Below are 23,321 nucleotides of genomic sequence, written 5' to 3'. Positions count from 1 at the left end.
CCTTTACCTTCAGATGTTAAATTCATCAAGCTATATCCTTAATATTTATGTATATGGCTGTATATAAATTAGTTCTATCTGAACAAAAAAGAAAAATCAGCATGCAGGCTGGCCCTTCCATTGCTGCATGTGGTTAGCTGATACTGCCTATGTATTATATGCAGCCCGTAGGACCACTCCCTATAGTTTTGTATTCCTCAAGATCATTATTGAACTTTAGCAGGAAGAGAAATATTGCATAATACCTTACAAATATTTATTTCAAGTTTACTATTTTAGTAAGCAGAATTTTCAGAAATATTTCTTTTTATTTTTAGAAAAGGTATATTTAATTCTAAAATATTGTTCCTAATGTTATTAATTCCCAATACACAGATCTCATTCTGCTCTGAGTATGCCACTCACAGGTACAAAATACAGTTTTAGAGCAAGCAGTGAAATGTCAGAATGGTCTGATTTTGAGGTAAGCCTGTATCTAAAATGTACCTTTGAATGGACTTCTGCTCCCATCAGCCTGCTTACGCATAACCCTGATGTTTTTTGTGTGATTAAATTTACAAATTCTTTGGTAGACTCTTGAGCAGCCTCCCTTTCTTCGTGACTATGAGTCTGGAAAGTTGTAACCCAGCTCAGTGTCAGAAAAAGTAGGTGTGGACTTTGAGGGCTGTACCGCTCAGCAGCTAGAATGTGGTTGGCAGTCTCCTCCCCTTCCTGCACTTGAGCTCTTCACAGTGTGCACTCTGGAATGACAGGCATTCCTATGTGAAGAGAGCCAGCGTGAAGACATATTTGTGAGAAACACCAGTGCCTTGTCCGGGATACAGGGAAACAGAAACTCCTGCAGATTAACTGACTTCCTGCCATTTCCTGATGTCTGGCGGTGACACTGAGAGAGGAGTGCATGTCCCCTCCTTATGTGGATTTATCGTTTAAGAAAAGTTCGCTTTGATCGGGGACAATTTGTTGTTGTGAGACACATCAGACAACATAATCATGGGGCAAGCTGACATCTCCAGACCGGTAAATCCAGATGGAGTTGGTGAGTAACAGAAGGCAAAGAAACAAAATCTTGACAGAGGCAAGGCAGATCTGTAGGTGAAGTTGACTATTTTATAGGAATTTGAATGTGAGGATTTTGATTTTTTAACTTTGGGATGTTTATCACTTTGTGAAGAATAAATGAAAAAATAAGTTAATTTTTCATTCAGTTATATTAATTTACCACTCATAGTTGCGTTTTACTGGATCCTTTTGGACTTTTTAAAGATAATATTGCCAGTAAACCATCTGTTAATTTCTTGCCCTTGCAGAACATAAGTGCTACAGGAACTCATGTTTAGAAATCAATGGTGTTTTACTGCTCTTTTGCAGGACTTGGGCAGCTGATATATACATGTGGTATAGAATTAGAATTGTTGACTTCTATAAACAGGACCTGTTTTGTTTTGTTTTGTTTTGTTGGCTGCGGCATGCGGGATCTTAGTTCCCCGACCAGTTCCACCAGGCCCCCTGAGGTGAAGCACAGAGTCCTAACCACTGGACCACCAGGCAATTCCCGACAGGACCATTTTTGAGATTTGACTTAATTTTTTAGACTCAGGTATACATTTTCCAAATAAGTCTCAGGCTTTTTCCATTGTGCTGGTGTTTCCGTTTCTCATAAGGCAATACTTGGTGTAAACATTTCTGAAGGCAGTGCTTTGCGTTTGAAGTGTTACTGTCTCAGAGATAGCTGGAGACCAGGCTGATAAGTGTAGCCAGAGTTTCAAAGCATATAAGTGAAATGGAAGTCCACTGTCACTAAAAAGACTCATTTTCCCAACCTTGTGCGGTTTTGTATAAAATGAAGATGGAAAGGTGGGAAAGATAGATTTAAGTGGATATTCATTAAAGGCTTCCTAAATATAAACAAAGTGGGGGAAAGCCTCTGAATCATTTCTTGACATTATACTTTTTTTTTTAAAGATTTATACCTTCTTATACCTTCTCTTTGATTTATGAAGCAGCAGAAAACATGTTCAGTCCCAGGATGCTTTTTTTTCCCCCAGAAATGAAAAATGTTAGTGAGTTTAAAGAAAACCATAAAATGTGGGAACACAGGTAACACGCCCAAATGTGTCTCATGATTTAATGTAATTTCATTTCTAAAGGTATGTTTTCCCCTGAGAACTTGCCAGATGAAATTCCTACAAAGTACTTTTCAAGTTTTATTGATACTGAGGCACATGGATCGCAAAGTGAGTCATTCAGCCACAGATTTTTAAGACTGAAATCAGAACTTGACTTACTTTACTTTGATCACCAGGGCTGGGTCCATATCAATTCAGTAGCTCAGTTGTTTTGTTTTGTTTTTTTTCCCTTAATGAAATCGTTCACATTGGGTTGGCCGAAAAATTCGTACCATGTTACAGAAAAACCCGAATGAACTTTTTGGCCAACCCAATGGCTAGAAAAGGGTATAGAGGAAAATATAAAGAACCCTCTGGGGCCTCTACTCAGCTTAAGAGATGAAATTAAAAACAGAGTTATATCCCACCCCACCCCTCTCTCTATGCCTACATTCCCTTATGATGGCATTTTGCTTGTTTGCTCCCAGAGATAACCATTCTCCTGAATTTGGTAAATTCCCTTTTGGGCCACTAAATTCTCCTGTGGTTTCTACTACAAAGGTGGTTCTATGTTAACAAGTCAGGATGTAAATCATGCTAGGCATTTATCTATGAGATGGAAATGAAAGGTCTTTGAAAAGCAAGAAATGGGTAAGCAGGTACAACGTACTAATGAGTGGTGACATTTATGAAGAATGCCCATTTAACATCTATATACCAGACAAAAAATTTCATCTCAACAGATAAAGTTTCAAATTTTTTCTGCCTATTAAAAAAAAAGTAGGACTCATCATTCATCAATTTTTCTTTCTACCAATAACCCTAATAAAAGTCCTATGAAGTGGGGAGTTCCCTGGTGGCCTAGTGGTTAGGATTCTGGGCTTCCACTGCCACGTCTCAGGTTCAATCCCTGGTCTGGGAACTGAGATCCCGCAAGCGGTACAGCACGGCCAAAAAAAAAAAAAAAAAGATTTACTGAGATAAAACTTTCAAATAATACTTTGTAGTTCTCAATCAACATAAAAAGCTGTTTCTGTGTTCACTAGAATCCTTTACTATGTATCATATTAAAACAAACAGCTTAAAAAAAAAAAACAGCTAATTTAGCACATGTCCTTAAATTAGGCACAAGAGCAAAGATATTTATTTATTTATTTAGCTGAGCCGGGTCTTAGTTGCGGCACACGGGATCTTTAGTTGCGGCACACGGGATCTTTAGTTGCAGCATGAGAACCCTCAGTTGCGGCATGCATGTGGGATCTAGTTCCCTGACCAGGGATCGAACCCAGCCCCCTGCATTGGGAGCATGGAGTCTTAGCCACTGGACCACCAGAGAAGTCCCAAGAATTTTAGTGAACTCTACCCAACCATTTAGGCTGGAACTTTCCTTCTCTTTCTACCTTTCCATTCCCCCTCTCTAGCTCTTTCCCCCCCCCCATCATATACCTTTCACACAATAATTAACCTCTTTTTTCCCCACTTTTCCTTTGTATAAGAATATATTGCTTTAAAAGATGTCATATTGTAATACAGGAGTTCCCAATCCCCGGGCCGCATACCGGTATCCCCATCACTCATGTTACTGCCTGAACCATCCCCCACGCACCCCCCCCATCCATGGAAAAATTGTCTTCCACGAAACTGGTCCCTGGTGGCAAAAAGGTTGGGGACCACTGTTGTAATATTTCCCCTTTCCTTCATTCCTTTTCCATCAGTATTCGATTCATTTTACTCTGAAATTTGTTGTTATGTGTTCTCCCACATGAGAATAAGAGTGGTTTTGGGAAAGGTGCTTTAGAAATAATTTTGTTATTTGGAGGCAAAGTTAGTAAGGAGATTGCTGGATGAATAAATTTTAATATAGCTATAGAACAATATTAACATAGAAATAAATAATAGATGGATTAATTAAATATAAACTTCTTCATGAGACTTGAAAGAAGAACACTTGGCATTGTTTGGTCACCAGAATTATCAGAGACATTTCTCATACCTATCTAGATCTAAAAATAAATGCTTCTGAGAAAGAAGGAACAGGTATACTTTCTTCATATAATCCAGGAATCAAGAGAAAGTGTTAGGGCTCTGTCATGAACTCCTTAAAGGATTTTCTGTTGAATACCAATCAAAAATTATTATTCCCTCTTTCTGCTTCAGTAGATTTTCTGAATGGCCTATTGTCACAACAGTGTATTCCCTCTTTCTACTTGCAGGTTAATTTTGATAGGTTTAAAGTTTTTTTCCATGAGAGAATATATTTTCTGGCACCTCACCTTAAAACCTTTCTCTCAACTTAGAACTTTTATCAAAAAAGTATACATATCAAATTGCCAGAGTAAAGCAGCATCACTTCTTGACGCAGTTATGGTCGAAGATCTATTTTCCCAGAGGTGGAACCTCAGACCTAATTGTACCTGCAGGTACAGAGAGAGACCTTCTCCCTGGCTATCTTCTTGAGTGCTTTGCCCAGTTCTATTTCCCAAAGGTCAGAACTATGCAGTATTTCCAAGGGAAGTTATGGGCCTGCTCTAGACAAAGCCTGCTTTGTTCATTAGTGGCAGGTTTTGCTTTCTGTAATTTTGTTGCAGTTTTCTAAAACGGTTTTTTAAATTCAATAATTATCCTCTTTCAGAAGGCAAAAATGAGTATAAGTACAATAGTGTAAGTACCATAAATTAGTGTTCTCCATTTACAGAGTTCTAATGCTGTTAAAAATGATTGTATAAAAGCAAGATCTGTTTCAAGATAGATGGGCATAAAAGATAATTAAACAGAACCATTAGATTATAAAAGTAATTGGCCACAATATATTTAAGTCAAACCATTATGCTGTATACCTTAAACTTAAAAAAAAAAAAGATAATTGGTACCTCTTGATAATGGAGTATGTATCTCGTTGCACAAAGCTATGTATTTTTAAGTTTCGGACAATAACTGATTATTAAAAGTTTTGGGGGTAAAATGAGAGAATTTTATACACTTTAAATCTACACATTTTTTAAGACCCGACAAGGTATAAGAAATAAGTGTGGAACTAAGACAGTCCCAGTAATTTTGTTGCTTATTACTAAGCCTAGTGAAGGGGAGTGGGTAGTGAAGGCTATCTTGAAAACTAAGTTATCTGTCAACTACAATCGCCTGTGCCTTACCTTGCCTTCCATCGTGAATGACTAATTGGTTGTAAATCAGATTCTCAAATGAACTAAGTTTACCGTTTAACCCTGTTTTATCCCTTATCTCTAGCAAGTAATGTAGGTATAACATGTATCTGTAGCAAATAGTTTATCTGAAGATGAAAAGTGCTAAGTAATTTTTTAAAAATACTATACATTTATTTTAAAATCACCTCGGAAATTCATCTGGAACAACTAAACTTGAACTAAAAAACACTGAATTAAATGTTGACCAGGAAAAAAACTGAGGGTTGAAGAAAGAAACTGCTAGAACTCTGCATAATATGTGATATAAGAAACAAGCCTCTGAAATGTGAGGTGCTACAACTTGGAGGAGGGAGTAAGTAGTTTAAACACCGGGGCATAGTTTCAGGGTACTTCTCAAACTGGAAACTCCAAACTGTAATTAGCTATCTTCCTCTCCTAACCTCCACCCCCTACAAAAAACACCAAGACCTCCAACTCTGTGACTTGCTTTCCTAGTGGCCTGTGGCTGCATGACTTCTTTGGAACACACAATCCTAAAACTATAGCCAGCATTCCACACCCTGTTTTCTGGCAAACAAAGGGAAACAAGGAGGTTTAAAAGCCACCTTGTTTTGGTTCTCATGAAAAACAGAAAGGGACCATAAGGACATTTTAAATTCCATACTGAGTTTAAATAGAAACAATGGGGTATCCAAATGTGACTCCAAGCCTGTATTTCTTCTGTCAAATTGGAAATGGGGGCTTCCCTGGTGGCGCAGTGGTTAAGAATCAGCCTGCCAGTGCAGGGGACACGGGTTTGAGCCCTGGTCCGGGAAGATCCTACAACTAAGCCTGTTCACCACAACTACTGAGCCTGCGCTCTAGAGCCTGCAAGCCATAACTACTGAGCCTGCATGCCACAACTACTGAAGCCGCGTGCCTAGAGCCTGTACTCTGCAACAAGAGAAGCCACCGCAAGGAGAAGCCCGCACACTGCAACGAAGAGTAGCCCCCGCTCGCCGCAACTAGAGAAAGCCCGCGCGCAGCAACAAAGACCCAGTGCAGCCAAAAATTAATTAATTAATTAATTAATTTTTAAAAATTGGAAATGGGAGGGAGATGGTCATAAAATCAGAATTGTTGAGAACAAATATTTGGTTGATGTGCAAATTTGCTTATGAACAGTTTCAAATTCACTTCCCTAAGCCCTTTATTTATGAGTGCAGAAACAATATTCGAGGTGTAATTGTGTCATTAAAAATAAAAAAGATGGTTTCTCAATACCTGAGTATACTTTTTCTTGTATAATTTATTCATCCATCAGTTTCTCTTTCTTTCTATTGCAGTTTTCTAAGTGATGCAATTGAATTTTCTTAAAGTCAGACAAAAATTCACAGTAAGAAGCCTGAATAGTTTCAATGGATCCAAGAATGCTATGGATATTAGTGGCTTCAATTAGATCTAATCAGCCACTGCTATCAAGAATTTATGCATACTTTAAAACCCTTTATTCCACAGCTGAAAAGTTTACACCTGGTGAATTTAGATTACTGTTAAGTTTGGTCTCTAGCTCCTTTAGCACAAGATTGTACTCATGGTGAACAAGGGTGGTATTCTTAAAAGAATGTAGGACTAGAAACTGTTGTTTGGGTGATCCAAATCTACTTACTTAAACATGTGTCACTACTCCAAGAAAATGTCCTTGAATGGTTTAATTTGCTTAATACTTCAGACTGATTTTTATGTAGGAAATAATTCTTTTTTTTTTTTTAATTTATTTTTGGCTGCATTGGGTCTTCGTTGCTGAGCGCTAGCTTTCTCTAGTTGTGGCGAGCGGGGTCTTCTCTTCGTTGCAGTGCATGGGCTTCTCACTGCGGTGGCTTCTCTTGTCGTGAAGCATGGGCTCTAGGCACACGGGCTTCAGTAGTTGTGTCACGCGGGCTCAGTAGCTGTGCCTTGCGGGCTCTAGAGCGCAGGCTCAGTAGTTGTGGCGCACGGGCTTAGTCGCTCCACGGCATGTGGGATCTTCCTGGACCAGGGCTCGAACCCGTGTCCGCTGCATTGGCAGGTGGATTCTTAACCACTGTGCCACCAGAGAAGCCCGGAAATAATTCATTTTTATAGGAACCTAATGTTTAGAAAGAATTGTTTTCTTTTGTATACTTATATATATGCTGGACTTTATTTATTAACTGTCGTGATTTGAAAGCTCCCACTTTCAAAGTAAATTTGTTTTTATTCCAATTATAAAAGCCATACATGTTCACTGTAAAAAAAAAAAAAAAACACACACACACACAAAATATAAGAACCTAGAAGAAGCACAGATAACCTGTAGTCTTATCATCAAATTATATTTACATTTTAATTTAGTTCTTTCCATTCTCCTTTTTTTTTGAATTTTTGAATTTTATTTTATTTATTTTTTTATACAGCAGGTTCTTATTAGTTATCTATTTTATACATATTAGTGTATATATGTCAATCCCAATCTCCCAATTCATCCCACCAACAACACCCCTCCCCCCTGCCCGCCACTTTCCCCCCTTGGTGTCCATACATTTGTTCTCTACATCTGTGTCTCTTTTTCTGCCCTGGAAACTGGTTCATCTATACCATTTTTCTAGGTTCCACATATATGCGTTAATATACGATATTTGTTTTTCTGACTTACTTCACTCTATATGACAGTCTCTAGATCCATCCACGTCTCTACAAATGACCCAGTTTCGTTCCTTTTTATGTCTGAGTAATATTCCATTGTATATATGTACCACATCTTCTTTATCCATTCATCTGTCGATGGGCATTTAGGTTGCTTCCATGACCTGGCTATTGTAAATAGTGCTGCAATGAACATTGGGGTGCATGTGTCTTTTTGAATTATGGTCTTCTCAGGGTATATGCCCAGTAGTGGGATTGCTGGGTCATATGGTAATTCTATTTTTAGTTTTTTAAGGAACTTCCATACTGTTCTCCATAGTGGCTGTATCACTTTACATTCCAACCAACAGTGCAAGAGGGTTCCCTTTTCTCCACACCCTCTCCAGCATTTCTTGTTTGTAGATTTTCTTATGATGCCCATTCTAACTGGTCTGAAGTGATACCTCATTGTAGTTTTGATTTGCAGTTCTCTAATAATTAGTGATGTTGAGCAGCTTTTCATGTGCTTCTTGGCCATCTGTATGTCATCTTTGGAGAAATGTCTATTTAGGTCTTCTGCCCATTTTTTGATTGGGTTGTTTGTTCTTTTAATATCAAGCTGCATGAGCTGTTTATATATTTTGGAGATTAATCCTTTGTCCGTTGATTCATTTGCAAATATTTTCTCCCATTATGAGAGTTGTCTTTTTGTCTTATTTGTAGTTTCTTTTGCTTTGCAAAAGCTTTTAAGTTTCATTAAGTCCCATTTGTTTATTTTTGTTTCTATTTCCATAACTCTAGGAGGTGGATCAAAAAATCTTGCTGCGATTTATGTCAAAGAGTGTTCTTCCTATGTTTTCCTCTAAGAGTTTTATAATGTCCAGTCTTACATTTAGGTCTCTAACCCATTTTGAGCTTATTTTTGTGTATGGTGTTAGGGAGTGTTCTAATTTCATTCTTTTACATGTAGCTGTCCAGTTTTACCAGCACCACTTATTGAAGAGATTGTCTTTTCTCCATTGTATATCCTTGCCTCCTTTGTCATAGATTAGTTGACCATAGGTGCGTGGGTTTATCTCTGGACTTTCTATCCTGTTCCATTGATCTATATTTCTGTTTTTGTGCCAGTACCACATTGTCTTGATTACTGTAGCTTTGTGGTATAGTCTGAAGTCAGGGAGTCTGATTCCTCCAGCTCCGTTTTTTTCCCTCAAGACTACTTGGGCTATTCGGGGTCTTTTGTGTCTCCATACAAATTTTAAGATTTTTTATTCTAGTTCTGTAAAAAATGCCACTGGTAATTTGATAGGGATTGCATTGAATCTGTAGATTGCTTTGGGTAATATAGTCATTTTCACAATATTGATTCTTCCAATCCAAGAACATGGTATATCTCTCCATCTGTTTGTGTCATCTTTGATTTCTTGCATCGGTGTCTTATAGTTTTCTGAGTATAGGTCTTTTACTTCCTTTGGTAGGTTTATTCCTAGGTATTTTATTCTTTTTGTTGCAATGGTGAATGGGATTGTTTCCTTAATTTTTCTTTCTGATCTTTCATTGTTAGTGTATAAGAATGCAAGAGATTTCTGTGCATTAATTTTGTATCCTGCTACTTTACCAAATTCATTGATTAGCTCTAGTAGCTTTCTGGTGGCATCTTTAGGATTCTCTATGTATAGTATCATGTCATCTGCAAACAGTGACAGTTTGACTTCTTCTTTTCCAATTTGTATTCCTTTTATTTCTTTTTCTTCTCTGATTGCCGTGGCTAGGACTTCCAAAACTATGTTGAATAATAGTGGCGAGAGTGGACATCCTTGTCTCGTTCCTGATCTTAGAGGAAATGCTTTCAGTTTTTCACCATTGTGAATGATGTTAGCTGTGGGTTTGTCATATATGGCCTTTATTATGTTGAGGTAGGTTCCCTTTGTGCCCAGTCTCTGGAGAGTTTTTAATCATAAATGGGTGTTGAATTTTGTCAAAAGCTTTTTCTGCATCTATTGAGATGATCATATGGTTTTTCTTCTTAAATGTGTTAATATGGTGTATCACATTGATTGATTCATGTATATTGAAGAATCCTTGCATCCCTGGGATAAATCCCACTTGATCATGGTGTATGGTCCTTTTAATGTATTGTTGGATTCTGTTTGCTAGTATTTTGTTGAGGATTTTTGCATCTATATTCATCAGTGATATTGGTCTGTAATTTTCTTTTTTTGTAGTATCTTTGTCTGGTTTTAGTATCAGGGTGATGGTGGCCTCATAGAATGAGTTTGGGAGTGTTCCTTCCTCTGCAATTTTTTGGAAGACTTTGAGAAGGATGGGTGTTAACTCTTCTCTAAATGTTTGATAGAATTCACCTGTGAAGCCATCTGGTCCTGGACTTCTGTTTGTTGGAAGATTTTTAATTACAGTTTCAATTTCATTACTTGTGATTGGTCTGTTCATATTTTCTATTTCATCCTGGTTCAGTCTTGGAAGGTTATACCTTTCTAAGAATTTGTCCGTTTCTTCCAGGTTGTCCATTTTATTGGCATAGAGTTGCTTGTAGTAGTCTCTTAGGATGCTTGGTATTTCTGAAGTGTCCATTGTAACTTCTCCTTTTTCATTTCTAATTTTATTGATTTGAGTCCTTTCCCTGTTTTTCTTGATGAGTCTGGCTAAAGGTTTATCAATTTTGTTTATCTTCTCAAAGAACCAGCCTTTAGTTTTATTCACTTTGCTATATTGTTTTCTTTGTTTCTATTTCGTTTATTTCTGGTCTGATCTTTATGATTTCTTTCCTTCTACTAACTTTGGGTTTTGTTTGTTCTTTTATCTCTAGTTCCTTTAGGTGTAAGGTTAGATTGTTTATCTGAGAGTTTTCTTGTTTCTTGAGGTAGGCTTGTATTGCTATAAACTTCCCTCTTAGAACCGCTTTTGCTGCATCCCATAGGTTTTGGATTGTCGTGTTTTCATTGTCATTTGTCTCTAGGTATTTTTTGATTTCCTCTTTGATTTCTTCAGTGATCTCTTGCTTATTTAGTAATGTATTGTTTAGCCTCCATGTGTTTGTGTTTTTTACTTTTTTTCCCTTGTAATTGATTTCTTATCTCATAGCATTGTGGTCAGAAAAGGTGCTTGATATGATTTCAATTTTCTTAAATTTACCAAGGCTTGATTCGTGACCCAAGATGTGATCTGTCCTGGAGAATATTCCGTGTGCACTTGAGAAGAAAATGTAATCTGCTCTTTTTGGATGGAATGTCCTATAAATATCGATTAAATCTATCTGGTCTATGGTGTCATTTAAAACTTGTGTTTCCTTATTAATTTTCTGTCTGGATGATCTGTCCATTGGTGTAAGTGAAGTGTTAAAGTCCCCCACTATTATTGTGTTACTGTCGATTTCCTCTTTTCTAGCTGTTAGCAGTTGCCTTGTGTATTGAGGTGCTCCTATGTTGTGTGCATATATATTTATAATTATTATATCTTCTTCTTGGATTGATCCCTTGATCATTATGTTGTGTCCTTCCTTGTCTCTTGTAACATTCTTTATTTTAAAGTCTATTTTATCTGATATGAGTATTGCTACTCCAGCTTTCTTTTGATTTCCATTTGCATGGGATATCTTTTTCCATCCCCTCACTTTCAGTCTGTATGTGTCTCTAGATCGGAAGTGGGTCTCTTGTAGACAGCATATATATGGGTCTTGTTTTTGTATCCATTCAGCGAGCCTGTGTCTTTTGGTTGGAGCATTTAATCCATTCACGTTTAAGGTAATTATTGATATGTATGTTCCTATTACCATTTTCTTAATGTTATGGGTTTGTTTTTGTAGGTCCTTTTCTTCTCTTGTGTTTCCCACTTAGAGAAGTTCCTTTAGCATTTGTTGTAGAGCTGGTTTGGTGGTGCTGAATTCTGTTAGCTTTTGCTTGTCTGTAAAACTTTTGATTTCTCTGTCGAATCTGAATGATATCCTTGCTGGGTAGAGTAATCTTGGTTGTAGGTTCTTAACTTTCATCACTTTAAATATATCGTACCACCCTCTTCTGGTTTATAGAGTTTCTGCTGAGAAATCAGCTGTTAACCTTATGGGAGTTCCCTTGTATGTTATTTGTCGTTTTTCCCTTGCTGCTTTTAATAATTTTTCTTTGGCTTTAATTTTTGTCAATTTGATTACTATGTGTCTCGGCGTGTTTCTCCTTGGGTTTATCCTGCCTGGGACTCTCTGAGCTTCCTGGACTTGGGTGGCTATTTCCTTTCCCATGTTAGGGAAGTTTTCAACTATAATCTCTTCACATATTTTCTCGGGTCCTTTCTCTCATCTCCTTCTGGGACACCTATAATGCGAATGTTGTTATGTTTAATATTGTCCCAGAGGTCTCTTAGGCTGTCTTCATTTCTTTTCATTCTTTTTTCTTTATTCTGTTCCACAGCAGTGAATTCCACCATTCTGTCTTCCAGGTCACTTATCCGTTCTTCTGCCTCAGTTATTTTGCTATTGATTCCTTCTAGTGTATTTTTCATTTCAGTTATTGTATTATTTATCTCTGTGTGTTTGTTCCTTAATTTTCTGGGTGTTTGTTCTTTAATTCTTCTAGGTCTTTATTAAACATTTCTTGCATCTTCTCGATCTTTGCCTCCATTCTTTATCCGAGGTCCTGGATCATCTTCACTATCATTATTCTGAATTCTTTTTCTGGAAAGTTGCCTATCTCCCCTTCATTTAGTTGTTTTTCTGGGGTTTTATGTTGTTCCGTCATCTGGTACAAAGTCCTCTGCCTTTTCATTTTGTCTAACTTTCTGTGAATATCCCATTCTCCTTTTTAATGTATATTATAGTTTTGGTAATGCAGTGCATGTAACTTCCTACTCTATTTTTAACCTATATTTGAAAAAAATATGTGCATGGCCCTGGCCCCTATTCTAGTTCTAAATAATACCTAGTTAGGGACTTCCCTGGTGATCCAGTGTTTAAGGATCTGCATTCCAATGCAAGGGACATGGGTTCAGTCCCTGGTTGGGGAACAAAGATCCCACATGCCGCAGGGCATCTAAGCCCGCATGCTGTAGAGCCCACGCGCCACATCTAGAGATAGCCCCCGCGCCGCAACAAAAGATCCCACATGCCGCAACAAAGATCCCATGTGCCACAACTAAGACCCAACATAGCCATATAAATAAATAAATAAATATTTTTTAAAAAAATAATAGGGACTTCCCTGGTGGTCCAGTGGTTGAGACTTTGCCTTTCAATGCAGGGGGTACGTGTTCCATCCCTGGTCAGGGAGCTAAGATCCCACATGCCTCTTGGCCAAAAAACCAAAACATAAAACAGAAGCCATATTGTAACAAATTCAATAAAGACTTCAAAAATGGTCCACATCAAAAAATAAATAAATAGAGACTTCCCTCGTGGCGCAGTGGTTAAGAATCCGCCTGCCAATGCAGGGGATACGGGTTCAATCCCTGGTCCGGGAAGATCCCACATGCCGCGGAGCAACTAAGCCCATGCGCCACAGCTACTGAAGCGACCTGCATGCCGCAACTACTGAGCCCGCATGCTGCAACTACTGAAGCCCAAGTACTTAGAGGCCATGCTCCGCAACAAGAGAAGCCACCGCAATGAGAAGCCCATGCACTGCAACGAAGAGTAGCCCCCGCTTGCTGCAACTAGAGAAAGCCCTCACATAGCAATGAAGACCCAACGCAGCCAAAAATAAAGAAAGAAAGAAAGAAGGGAAGAAGGGAAGAAAGGAAGGGAGGGAGGGAGGGAGGGAAGGAGGAAGGAAGGAAGGAAGGAAAGAAGGAAGGAAGAAAGAATTAGGTTACGTGCAGAGAATGTCTGCCTCTGTCTCTTTTAACATGCAAAAGTTTTCCAGATAGTAATCTGGAATTGCATTTAACAAGCTGACTAATCATAAGAATTGCCTGGGAAATTTTTTAAAAACAGATTTCTAGGTCCCAGCTCCTGGAGATTCTGTGTTTTGAAAAGGCAACTGAGCTGATTCCAAGTATTTGGAACATATTTGGGTGCCACGGAAATAATGTTCTGTTTGTCGTGAAAGTGAGGAGGGGAGAAGGGGAAGGAAAGAAGAATGTGAGAATATAAGAATAGGAATGAATGAATTTGGGATGATAACTGGGTCAGGACTGGGTGTGGCTGAACCTCACTGCAAGAGGCATACCAGTTTCTAAGTTTTATGGACATGAAGATTAAACACATTTTCATAAAGCATCAAAGAAAAAAAGTACTGCTCTCTTTGCTTTTTGTATTCAGTGCCTTGATGGCAGATGCATTCATTTTTATTGTAAGCTTTTGGTATTTTCCACACACACTGTGACATAATATAAACTGAACTTATTTTGAGTTCATATGCTAGCAGGCATAAATATGCTTGAAAGGATATCATGATTTTCTTGTTTTGAATGTATAAGAGAAAGAGGACACATAAATATGTTGTTCAATATAATGAAGAACTAAAAGGGTTGAACTAAATCCTACTTTAGAAGGTGATTAGATATCCAAGAAGATAGTGGAAGCAGGCTAGATTGGATATATTTCATTTTAGGACTTTACAGACAGGAACTTTTCTGTGAATATGTTACCACCTAACATTCCTAAAGTTTTTGGCTATTTTTCTTTGTAAAAGCATCACATAGCACTAATAACCTTTACTTTCATACTGTTAGTTTCGGGTTTTGTTTGTTTGGGTTTGGGTTTTGGTTTGTTATATTATCTTCCCTATTACTTGTAACCAAACAGGCATTTTCCTGTGTGTCTTTTGGAACTCAGTGAATTTCACTTAGTGGGTGGGTTACCAAGAGATTTAAAATTTCAGTCTTTCCTTGTCTCTGTAAGGAAGGCTACTATTTGAGAATGAACAGCTTATGTTACTTAGCTCCATTTCTGAAAGTGTTATCATTAACATATGTGAAATATCAATGTTATGATATCATGAATGCTCTGAAATGTGTCCAGGTCTCATTGACATTCCATAATTGGTAGAATACTGTCTTAGTTAAAGCACTCACTCTTAAAAACAGTACCATGTGTTCACCCTAGTGCCACTCTTGGCGGTCCATCCCAGGGTACCATTGAGGGGAAATTGTTAGGACAGGAGTTATTCTAAGTCTCTAGCAACTAAACTTTAAAAATATGATCCAATGTTATAACCATGTTCTACTGCATTTCATGTAAACAATTAAAGTAGTTGAGACCCAAGGTGCCCTCAAGTAAAGAAAAGAGCCACTGTCCTCTGTCATCTTCATCTGTTGCACTTCAGGAACCAGACCCCTGTTTTGCCTATGTCATCTTAGGCATAGCAAAGTAATGCATCAGCAGCCATTGCTGCAGTCACTCTGATAATTACTGTTGTGTAAATCTTACCTTTATCAACGGACTTCCCTAGACTCAGCATCTATCAACTGAAAAAAGATTGAATTTGTCAAGTGTTTCTTTAAAAAAATTAATGCTTGTTGATTGTGTATTTTCTCTTATGAAAAAATATCTATTGAATTAAAAGAGATTTTTTTTTAGTGTATATATTATGCCCCTTTGTCCCCCCCCCACCTCCAAATGCATTATTTGCTTCAAATGTGAAATTGTTTACAATAAACATGTTAACTTATTACATGTGATTATACAGTATGTGCTCCTTGATGTAGTTCTATAAAGTAAAGGTCCCAATTTAATTCCAGGATTGTTATTCCACATGACTCTTTTTTTTCTTCTCCTCTAGACTTCTCCAAAGAACGCTGGGACAGTAGGTGGAGTGCAAAGTTGTATTGTGTTGCCTTCCTGCTTTTTTTGTTGCCTTCCTGCTTTTTTTTATTATTCTTGGCCGAGTCTTGGCTGCTCCTTTCTCTGCCACTAAAGCTCACTCACTAAACCCTGCATGTGTGGTCATTATGAGGGACTCATGGCCTTTCATTTCAATCCTGCACATTTATCATGTCAGTTATGCTTCTTGTCAAATCTTTAGAATCAGGATTGTCCCTAAAGCAATATTGTAATAAGCAAACTGAAATCTCATCTCTACTGTCAAAAAAGTTTTCCTTTATTTTGAAGCACTAATACCCCTGCCCCACCCCGCCCCCCAAACCCCTTCCAATACTCCAAAACTACCTAAGGTCTTTTTTGCAAAGGGAGAAAATAATCTGATAACATATACAAGTGAGGTGTTAATACTTAAGTGTTACCCCCCTCCCTGAACTATTTATATCCTGGAAAAGGAGGGCAGCGAGAGGGCAGTGTTTAACAGAGAATAATGACTCACTCACCGATGGTAGAATTCTCTGCTTCAGTGACACAAGAGATAGTGGTGTTAGCTGGGACAGGCCTTCCCCCATGCCAAGAGGATGAGCATAGCAACAGCAATAGCCTACATTGGGGCAAGATCTCATGCACATTGGGAAGATATCCACATTTGTGCGTGTGTGTGCCTTTAAGAGATTTGAGCTGGTTATGATCATCTCACTGAATTTTTGTCCTAAAATGATGTCAGCTCCGTTTGGTTCCTTTTCCTCCTTAGTAATTTATCTGTTATGGATTTTGATGTTTGGTGTCCATGTGATGTCAAGGAGTCTGTCTGCATGATTATTTTATCATTGCTCTGATCCTTTCCAACTACCACAGGAAGAGAGGGGAAGGGACATTTTCAAGACTGTGCTGAAATAATAAATTGGCTGTTCTCTTCCCTTTCTCCCTCTCACCATGCAACAGAAGAAGCAGGTCAGCCCACTGCAGACCCAGGCATGGTCATGGACAGTGTGGAAGCAGGAGACACAACACCTCCTACCAAAAGGAAGAGCAAGTTCTCAGGCTTTGGCAAGATCTTCAAGCCCTGGAAATGGCGGAAAAAAAAAAGCGATAAATTCAAAGAGACATCAGAAGGTGAGATGTTAAGATTTAAATATATGTTCTGAGTTAGAGAGTTCCCCATTGGAAGTACCTAACTTTTTCATTCTCTTCCCAAGTTTCTATAACCCCCTGTTTGAAAAGGGAATTGAATCTTTTAATTAAAAAAACAAGTGGTCACTCACTAAGCCATATATACTATATCCTCATTCCTAGGTTGGTATTTTGAAGGGGTTAATGTTTATCAATTGAGTGGTGAATGGAGCTCCTGAACTACAGCAGATATAAGATGCCTCTTTTTTTCTATTCTGGCCACTTCCTCCCAGAAGAAGTTCATCCATAAATATCTTATTATTGCAATTTCCATTAAAAAAGGAGGGAATTCTCTGGCGGTCCAGTGGGTTAGGACTCCTCGCTCTCATTGCCAAGGGCCCGGGTGGCAGGCCAAAAATTAAAAAAAAGGAAAAGCTAAACTTATGAAAGGATAGTTCTTTTTGGAAATGATATTTTCCCAATAGCACAGGTTGTGAATGAAATTAAGTTTTTAAATTCAAAGTTAGTTTTTGTGTTCTTTTCTTTCCTAAGAATAGAAAATTGAATCACTTTATTCTTTTACCTAAGGAGGTGAATTTTATCTGCCACATTTCTGAGTGTTGTTTTCCAATTTAATGTTAGTTTTAGAGCGAAAAATATCTATGCGAAAACCGAGAGAAGAGCTGGTTAAAAGAGGGGTTCTGTTGGAAGACTCTGAGCAGGGTGAGTTTGCAAATAGCATATGCCTGTCTCTGTACACTTGGTCTTTGGTTCTGACTAAGTATTTGAATTTTCTTTCTTTATTATTGCTGTTGTTGAGAGGGAAGGGGGCTTTAAAAAACTGTTCATGCATCTAGAATATATATTTTTATAACTTCTGTTAGAAAAGAAAAAGGCAATGTGGTAGAAAAGTCTGCAAAAGCATTGAACAGACAGTTCACTGAAGAGTACATATAAATGCCCAATAAACAAAAAGGTGGGTTTTATACTTCATTAGTAATTAAGGGATACAAATTAAAACCAAAATAAAATAGCTCTACGTATAAACTAGAAAACCTAAAATTAATCAGATGACCAAGAACAAGAGTTGATGAGGGTATGAAATAAGTGGAATTCACATACACCTATTGGTGGAAGTGTTAAAGTGGAAGAATCACCTTGAAAAAAAGTTTAGCATAATCTATGAAAGCTGGAGATATGTAAACCTATGTGCCGTCTTTGGTATATACCCAACAAAAATATGTATACATGTGTATCAGGAGATATGTATAAATACGCTCATAGCAGCAATATTTATTAACAGTAGAGCAAAATTGGAAACAACCCAAATGTCCATCAATAGTAAAATATATACATAATTTGTGACACATTGATAAAATGAAATATTATACAGCAATGCAAACTACACCTACATGCTTTAATATGAATGTCATAAGTAATACTGAGCAATTGAAGTCAGTCATGAAAGAATATATGTTGTATCATTTCTATAAGTGTGAAGAAAAAACAGTGTTTGGGAAAAAAAAAAAAAGAGTTTAGTGAACTGTGTTAAGGAGAAAACTGGCCACCTCACAAAGAAAGGCCTAATGGCAGCAATGACTCTTACAAGATAGGAAATAATTAAAAGTTAAACTTGAGTTGAGATTGAGCTGAGGAATAAAAAGTTCTTCTTGCCCTTTTACTAATTTTTGCTTACAGATTCACTCCAAACATGCTTTTAAAAGATACTTTCTCCCAGTAAATGATCTAAAAAGTGATTGTTTAGGAAAGTGGGTTGATTCTCCTGATTATCAAAAGAAAATGGAGGGCTTCCCTGGTGGCGCAGTGGTTGAGAATCTGCCTGCCAGTGCAGGGGACACAGATTCGAGTCCTGGTCTGGGAAGATCCCACATGCCGCGGAGCAACTAGGCCCGTAAGCCACAATTACTGAGCCTGCGCGTCTGGAGCCTGTGCTCCGCAACAAGAGAGGCCACGACAGTGAGAGGCCCGCACACCGCGATGAAGAGTGGCCCCCACTTGCCGCAACTGGAGAAAGCCCTCGCACAGAAACGAAGACCCAACACAGCCATAAATATATAAATAAAATTTAAAAAAAAAAAAGAAAATGGAAACTAACTTTTTGGACTAAAGCTCAGGGGGTTTTAATGAATAGACTGTTGAAATAAATGCCTTCAAAACAGAAAAAAAAAGAAAAAGGAAAAACTGGAGATGCATGCTTATGTGGTTAAACTATAATAACACAAAGCAAGGATTATCATAAGAGTTAGGAGAGTGATTGATTGTTTTGTGGGGGAAGGAAAGGGCTGTAACTAGGGAGAGAGAGAGGCTTCAGAGCTCTGAAAACATTTTATTTCCTAATGTCCATGATGATCACACAAGTGTTTTCCTTGTAATATGTCTTTGAAATTTACATTTCTATTTTGTACATTTTTCTCTACTGGTATTAAACTTGACAATGAAAAATACTAAATAATGATAAGATATTTCTATGGAATTCAGTGGCATACCATCTATATTTGATTTATTTTAAGAAGGCATTTTTTGTATAATTTTTAAAGATTACTTTCCATTTACAGTTATTACAAAATATTGGCTATATTCCCCGTGTTGTACAATACATCCTTGAGCCTATCTTACACCCAGTAGTTTGTACCTCCCACTCCCCCACCCCTTTATTGCATATAAATGGGCATATATTTTTTGTGGGAATGAAAATATCTAATGAAGAAGAAAATATTAAAACATAAATGAGAATGATTGATTTTTTTGTTTAAGGAATCTCAGCTTAGGGGGTAAACATAAGGGGTAAACCCCTTCCAATAATTACCATCTAATTTTCTGTATTAAAGTCCATTTTCTTGCTGAGGAATAAAAAAAGCTTCCTTCACCCTTCCTTCCAAGTACCTACCTTATCTGGCTGCGGTCTTTAACTCTGGAATTGCAGTTGAGTGGTTGGTGAAGGATCCTTAGGGCAACCATTCTCTGTCTCTTTGTACATCCTCAGCTTTGTGCTAGCTGCAGTACTGTGTCATTTCCTTTTTTTTTTTTTTTTTAAATACCAAATTTGTCTCCAGGCCCATATTGCTGCCCTGATCTTTCTTGTTTGTTTGTCATAAAGATCATGTTTTGGTATTTCAACACTCACTGCTGGTTTAATAATGTCAGGACTTCCTCTAATGTGTGACTTTTATGAAGCAGCTTATCAGAAGAGTAAGGCTGTAGTACACTGGTTGCATTTCATTTCTCATTAGAGTTACTTAGCGTGAGACAAAATATGAAAGCCAAGTTTTAAAAATATATCCTTTGGTTGGTGGAAGAAAGGAACCAAACCAATGAAATACTATACTGTTTAGGTTTTGAACCATTTGAATGTATTGCTTATTTGCAAAATTTAATTAAATTATGTATTTATTGTCTCAACTATATAAAAGCTTAAGTAGAAAAAACAAGCTTGAAGGAAAAATACTAAAATATTATTAGCATTGGTTATTTCTGGATGTTGGAATGGGAATGTAGGGGATTTTTTTCTTTCTATTTTTCTAAATTTTCATGAGTCTATTTGCTTTTTACAGTAGGACACAAAAACTTCTAGATATTTAGGTGGGTAACTGCAGTTATGCCTCTGTTGCAACGCCTTTGGCCATTGTTTTTTGATAATAGCCATTCCTCACCCCATGCCCTCTCCTACCTCTCACCTTTCTTGCTCACTCACCAAACCCCATACATTACTTCTTTCTTGTTTTTCACCTTCATTCAGTCTTTTTTGCCATATGCTTCCTATTGGCTCTTGATCCAAGTTGTTTTCAGCTTAGAAGCAAGCTCAGGGGTCCAATTGCTAAGTGAATTGTAGCCATTGGACAAGATGTCCCTCTGCCAACCAGAGAACTGACCTAAACTGTACTGTGTAAGAAGAAACTAAGAGGACTCCCCTGGCGGCACAGTGGTTGAGAATCCGCCTGCCAATGCAGGGGACATGGGTTCGATCCCTGGCCCGGAAAGATCCCACATGCTGCGGAGCAGCTAAGCCCTTGAGCCACAGCTACTGAGCCTGCACTCTAGAGCCCGCAAGCCAAGAGTACTGAGCCTGCGTGCCACAACTACTGAAGCCCGCGTGCCTAGAGCCCATGCTCCACAACAAGAGAAGCCACCGCAATGAGAAGCCCGCGTGCCGCAACGAAGAGTAGCCCCCGCTAGCTGCAACTAGAGAAAACCCGCATGCAGCAACGAAGACCCAACACAGACATAAATAAATAAATAAATAAATAAATTTTTTTTAAAAAAAGAAGAAACTAAGAGATGGGCCTCACAGCCTGGCTTACATATCTCCAGTTTAGGCTAAAAGCAGTATTTGAACCTTGCAGTTCTTTTCATACTCAGAGATGGCTTTTGGCTTGATTATGGTTCTGACTTGACTATATTATAAAATATGTAATGGATTTTCTGAGTTGGGGGTTGAGAGGCACTCATAGATGTTGAGGCCAGATTCTAATTCTATTCTATTCTGTTAGCATTTAGCACAAACCCTTTGCATTAAACATAAGAAGTTTGGGACTTCCCTGGTGGCACAGTGGTTAAGAATCCACCTGCCAATGCAGGGGACACGGGTTCGAGCCCTGGTCCAGGAAGGTCCCACATGCCGTGGAGCAACTGAGCCCGTGCACCACGACTACTGAGCCTGCGCTCCAAAGCCCGCAGGCCACAACTATTGAGTCCACGTGCCACAACTACTGAAGCCCACATGTCACAACTACTGAAGCCCGTGCGCCTAGAGCTCGTGCTCAGCAACAAGAGAAGCCACTGCAATGAGAAGCCCGCGCACCACAATGAAGAGTAGCCCCAGCTCGCTGCAACTAGAGAAAGCCCGTGCACAGCAACAAAGACCCAACGCAGCTAAAAATAAATAAATGAATTTATTTTTTTTTAAATATATGTATATATAAGAAGTTTTACTTCAAAGTAGACAATCCTGATTAAGTAACTTGCAAGATGACTGATCACTTTTGCTGGTATGTGCTGAGTAGAAACTAATTAGTAATGTGTCTTTACCTTTCACTGTATGTTTTTTGAAAGTAGGGGCTTTGGGCTTCCCTGGTGGCACAGTGGTTAAGAATCCGCCTGTCAATGCAGGGGATATGGGTTCGAGCCCTGGTCCAGGAAGATCCCACATGCCACTGAGCAACTAAGCCCGTGCGCCACAACTACTGAGCCTGCGCTCTAGAGCCCGCAAGCCACAACTACTGAGCCCACGTGCCACAACTACTGAAGCCCACGTGCCTAGAGCCCGTGCTTCGCAGCAGGAGAAGCCACTGCAATGAGAAGCCTGAGCACCTCAACAAAAGAGTAGCCCCCGCTCGCCGCAACTAGAGAAAGCCCGCGCGCAGCAACGAAGACCCAATGCTGCCAAAAATAAATAAATAAAGTAAATTTTTTTAAAAAAAGAAAGGGGCTTTGAAATGATTCATTGCTTTACGTTCTAGAAAGTCCTGTTTTTGTTAAAGGTGCACTATATTAACATAAGCAGTAACTTACAACATTTGCATAGTTGTCATCTTGCCCCTTCCTCTGTTTTACAATTTAAAAAATAGTTGTCAGAATACTTTCACTTTAGAAGTACATTTTTCATTCAGTGCTCATTTGCCTTAGACTTCTACTACTTTTAGCCCAAGCTCCACCTCTTTCTGAGACTGTATGAAGAATGATACTGTCTAATCTCTTAGTAGGAAGTGGTGGGTTGGGGTGAGGGAGTCTGGTCTGTGAGAACTCGAGGAGCTAACTCAAGAGACACTAAAATGAAGAGTGTCTCCCTATGGAAAACGGAGTAACTAGAGAGCAAATAGTTCCAGTTCCTATGACACTAGGAGGTGAGACAGTTTTCAGTCTCTAACCTCAGTGTTTCAGTTCTCTCCTCCAAAGGAAACCTCAGCAGTAACTGGGAACACTTGTCTAATTCCTCCGTAAAAGGATCTTGCCTACAAGTTTAATAGCGGTGAGTGGTCATCCCAAAGCCTGCAGCCTAGTGATCATTCCTGCAGTTTAGCTTATAGGGATTCATCATGTGTACCGTGTTTTACCTTTTATGTGTCTATCAGTTCTCCCCCTTGCTGTCCACTCCTAATGCCCTCAGGCACCCTCTGCTATGTCTCACCTACATTCTGCTCATTATTAGTTTTCCTATTCCAATCACTGCCTAATCCATCCTTCTCACAGCTCTCAGAATTAACTTTCTAAAAGACAGAGCAGATCATATCTCTCTCCTACTTTAATTCTTTGGCTTCCTGTTTCCTACAGGATTCAGTCCAGGCTCTTTTACATGGTGCTTGGCACCCTTCATAGCCTGGCTCTTGCTTGTCTTTCCATTCCTATTAACTTTTTCTTATGTGTCCTGTTCTCCTGCCAGGACAAACTAATTGTCAGTTCCCAAACATGTCGAATAATTTCACACCTTCATACATGCTATTTCTTCTTCCTACATGGTCTTTCCTCATCTTGTCATCGAGTGGCAGGCTCCTACTCCTCCTTTAAGACTCAGTTTAGCTACCACTTTCTGTGAAG

General features: G+C 38.5%; 1 protein-coding gene across 12 annotated transcripts in view; it reads left to right on the top strand.

Annotated features, from left to right (window-relative positions):
* The window catches only part of PHACTR4 (phosphatase and actin regulator 4), a 113,976-nt gene that overhangs the window by 67,854 nt on the left and 22,801 nt on the right, over positions 1-23,321 (top strand). For 5 of the 12 annotated variants that reach the window (XM_061184648.1, XM_061184650.1, XM_061184646.1 and 2 more), the window contains exons 3-5: positions 15,619-15,646; positions 16,602-16,772; positions 17,412-17,492. In XM_061184648.1, the coding sequence (XP_061040631.1) occupies positions 16,634-16,772; positions 17,412-17,492 (220 nt within the window). In that variant the 5' untranslated portion in view covers positions 15,619-15,646; positions 16,602-16,633. Of the gene's footprint in view, positions 1-772; positions 1,040-15,618; positions 15,647-16,601; positions 16,773-17,411; positions 17,493-23,321 lie in introns of those variants that run through there. The other 7 variants (XM_061184641.1, XM_061184642.1, XM_061184644.1 and 4 more) reach the window with 3 other exon arrangements.

This window comes from Eubalaena glacialis, chromosome 3 (assembly GCF_028564815.1).
Source record: "Eubalaena glacialis isolate mEubGla1 chromosome 3, mEubGla1.1.hap2.+ XY, whole genome shotgun sequence".
Taxonomy (NCBI): Eukaryota; Metazoa; Chordata; class Mammalia; order Artiodactyla; family Balaenidae; genus Eubalaena; species Eubalaena glacialis.
The sequence above is the reverse complement of the archived record's forward strand: the minus strand, read 5'-3'. Positions and strand labels throughout refer to the sequence as shown.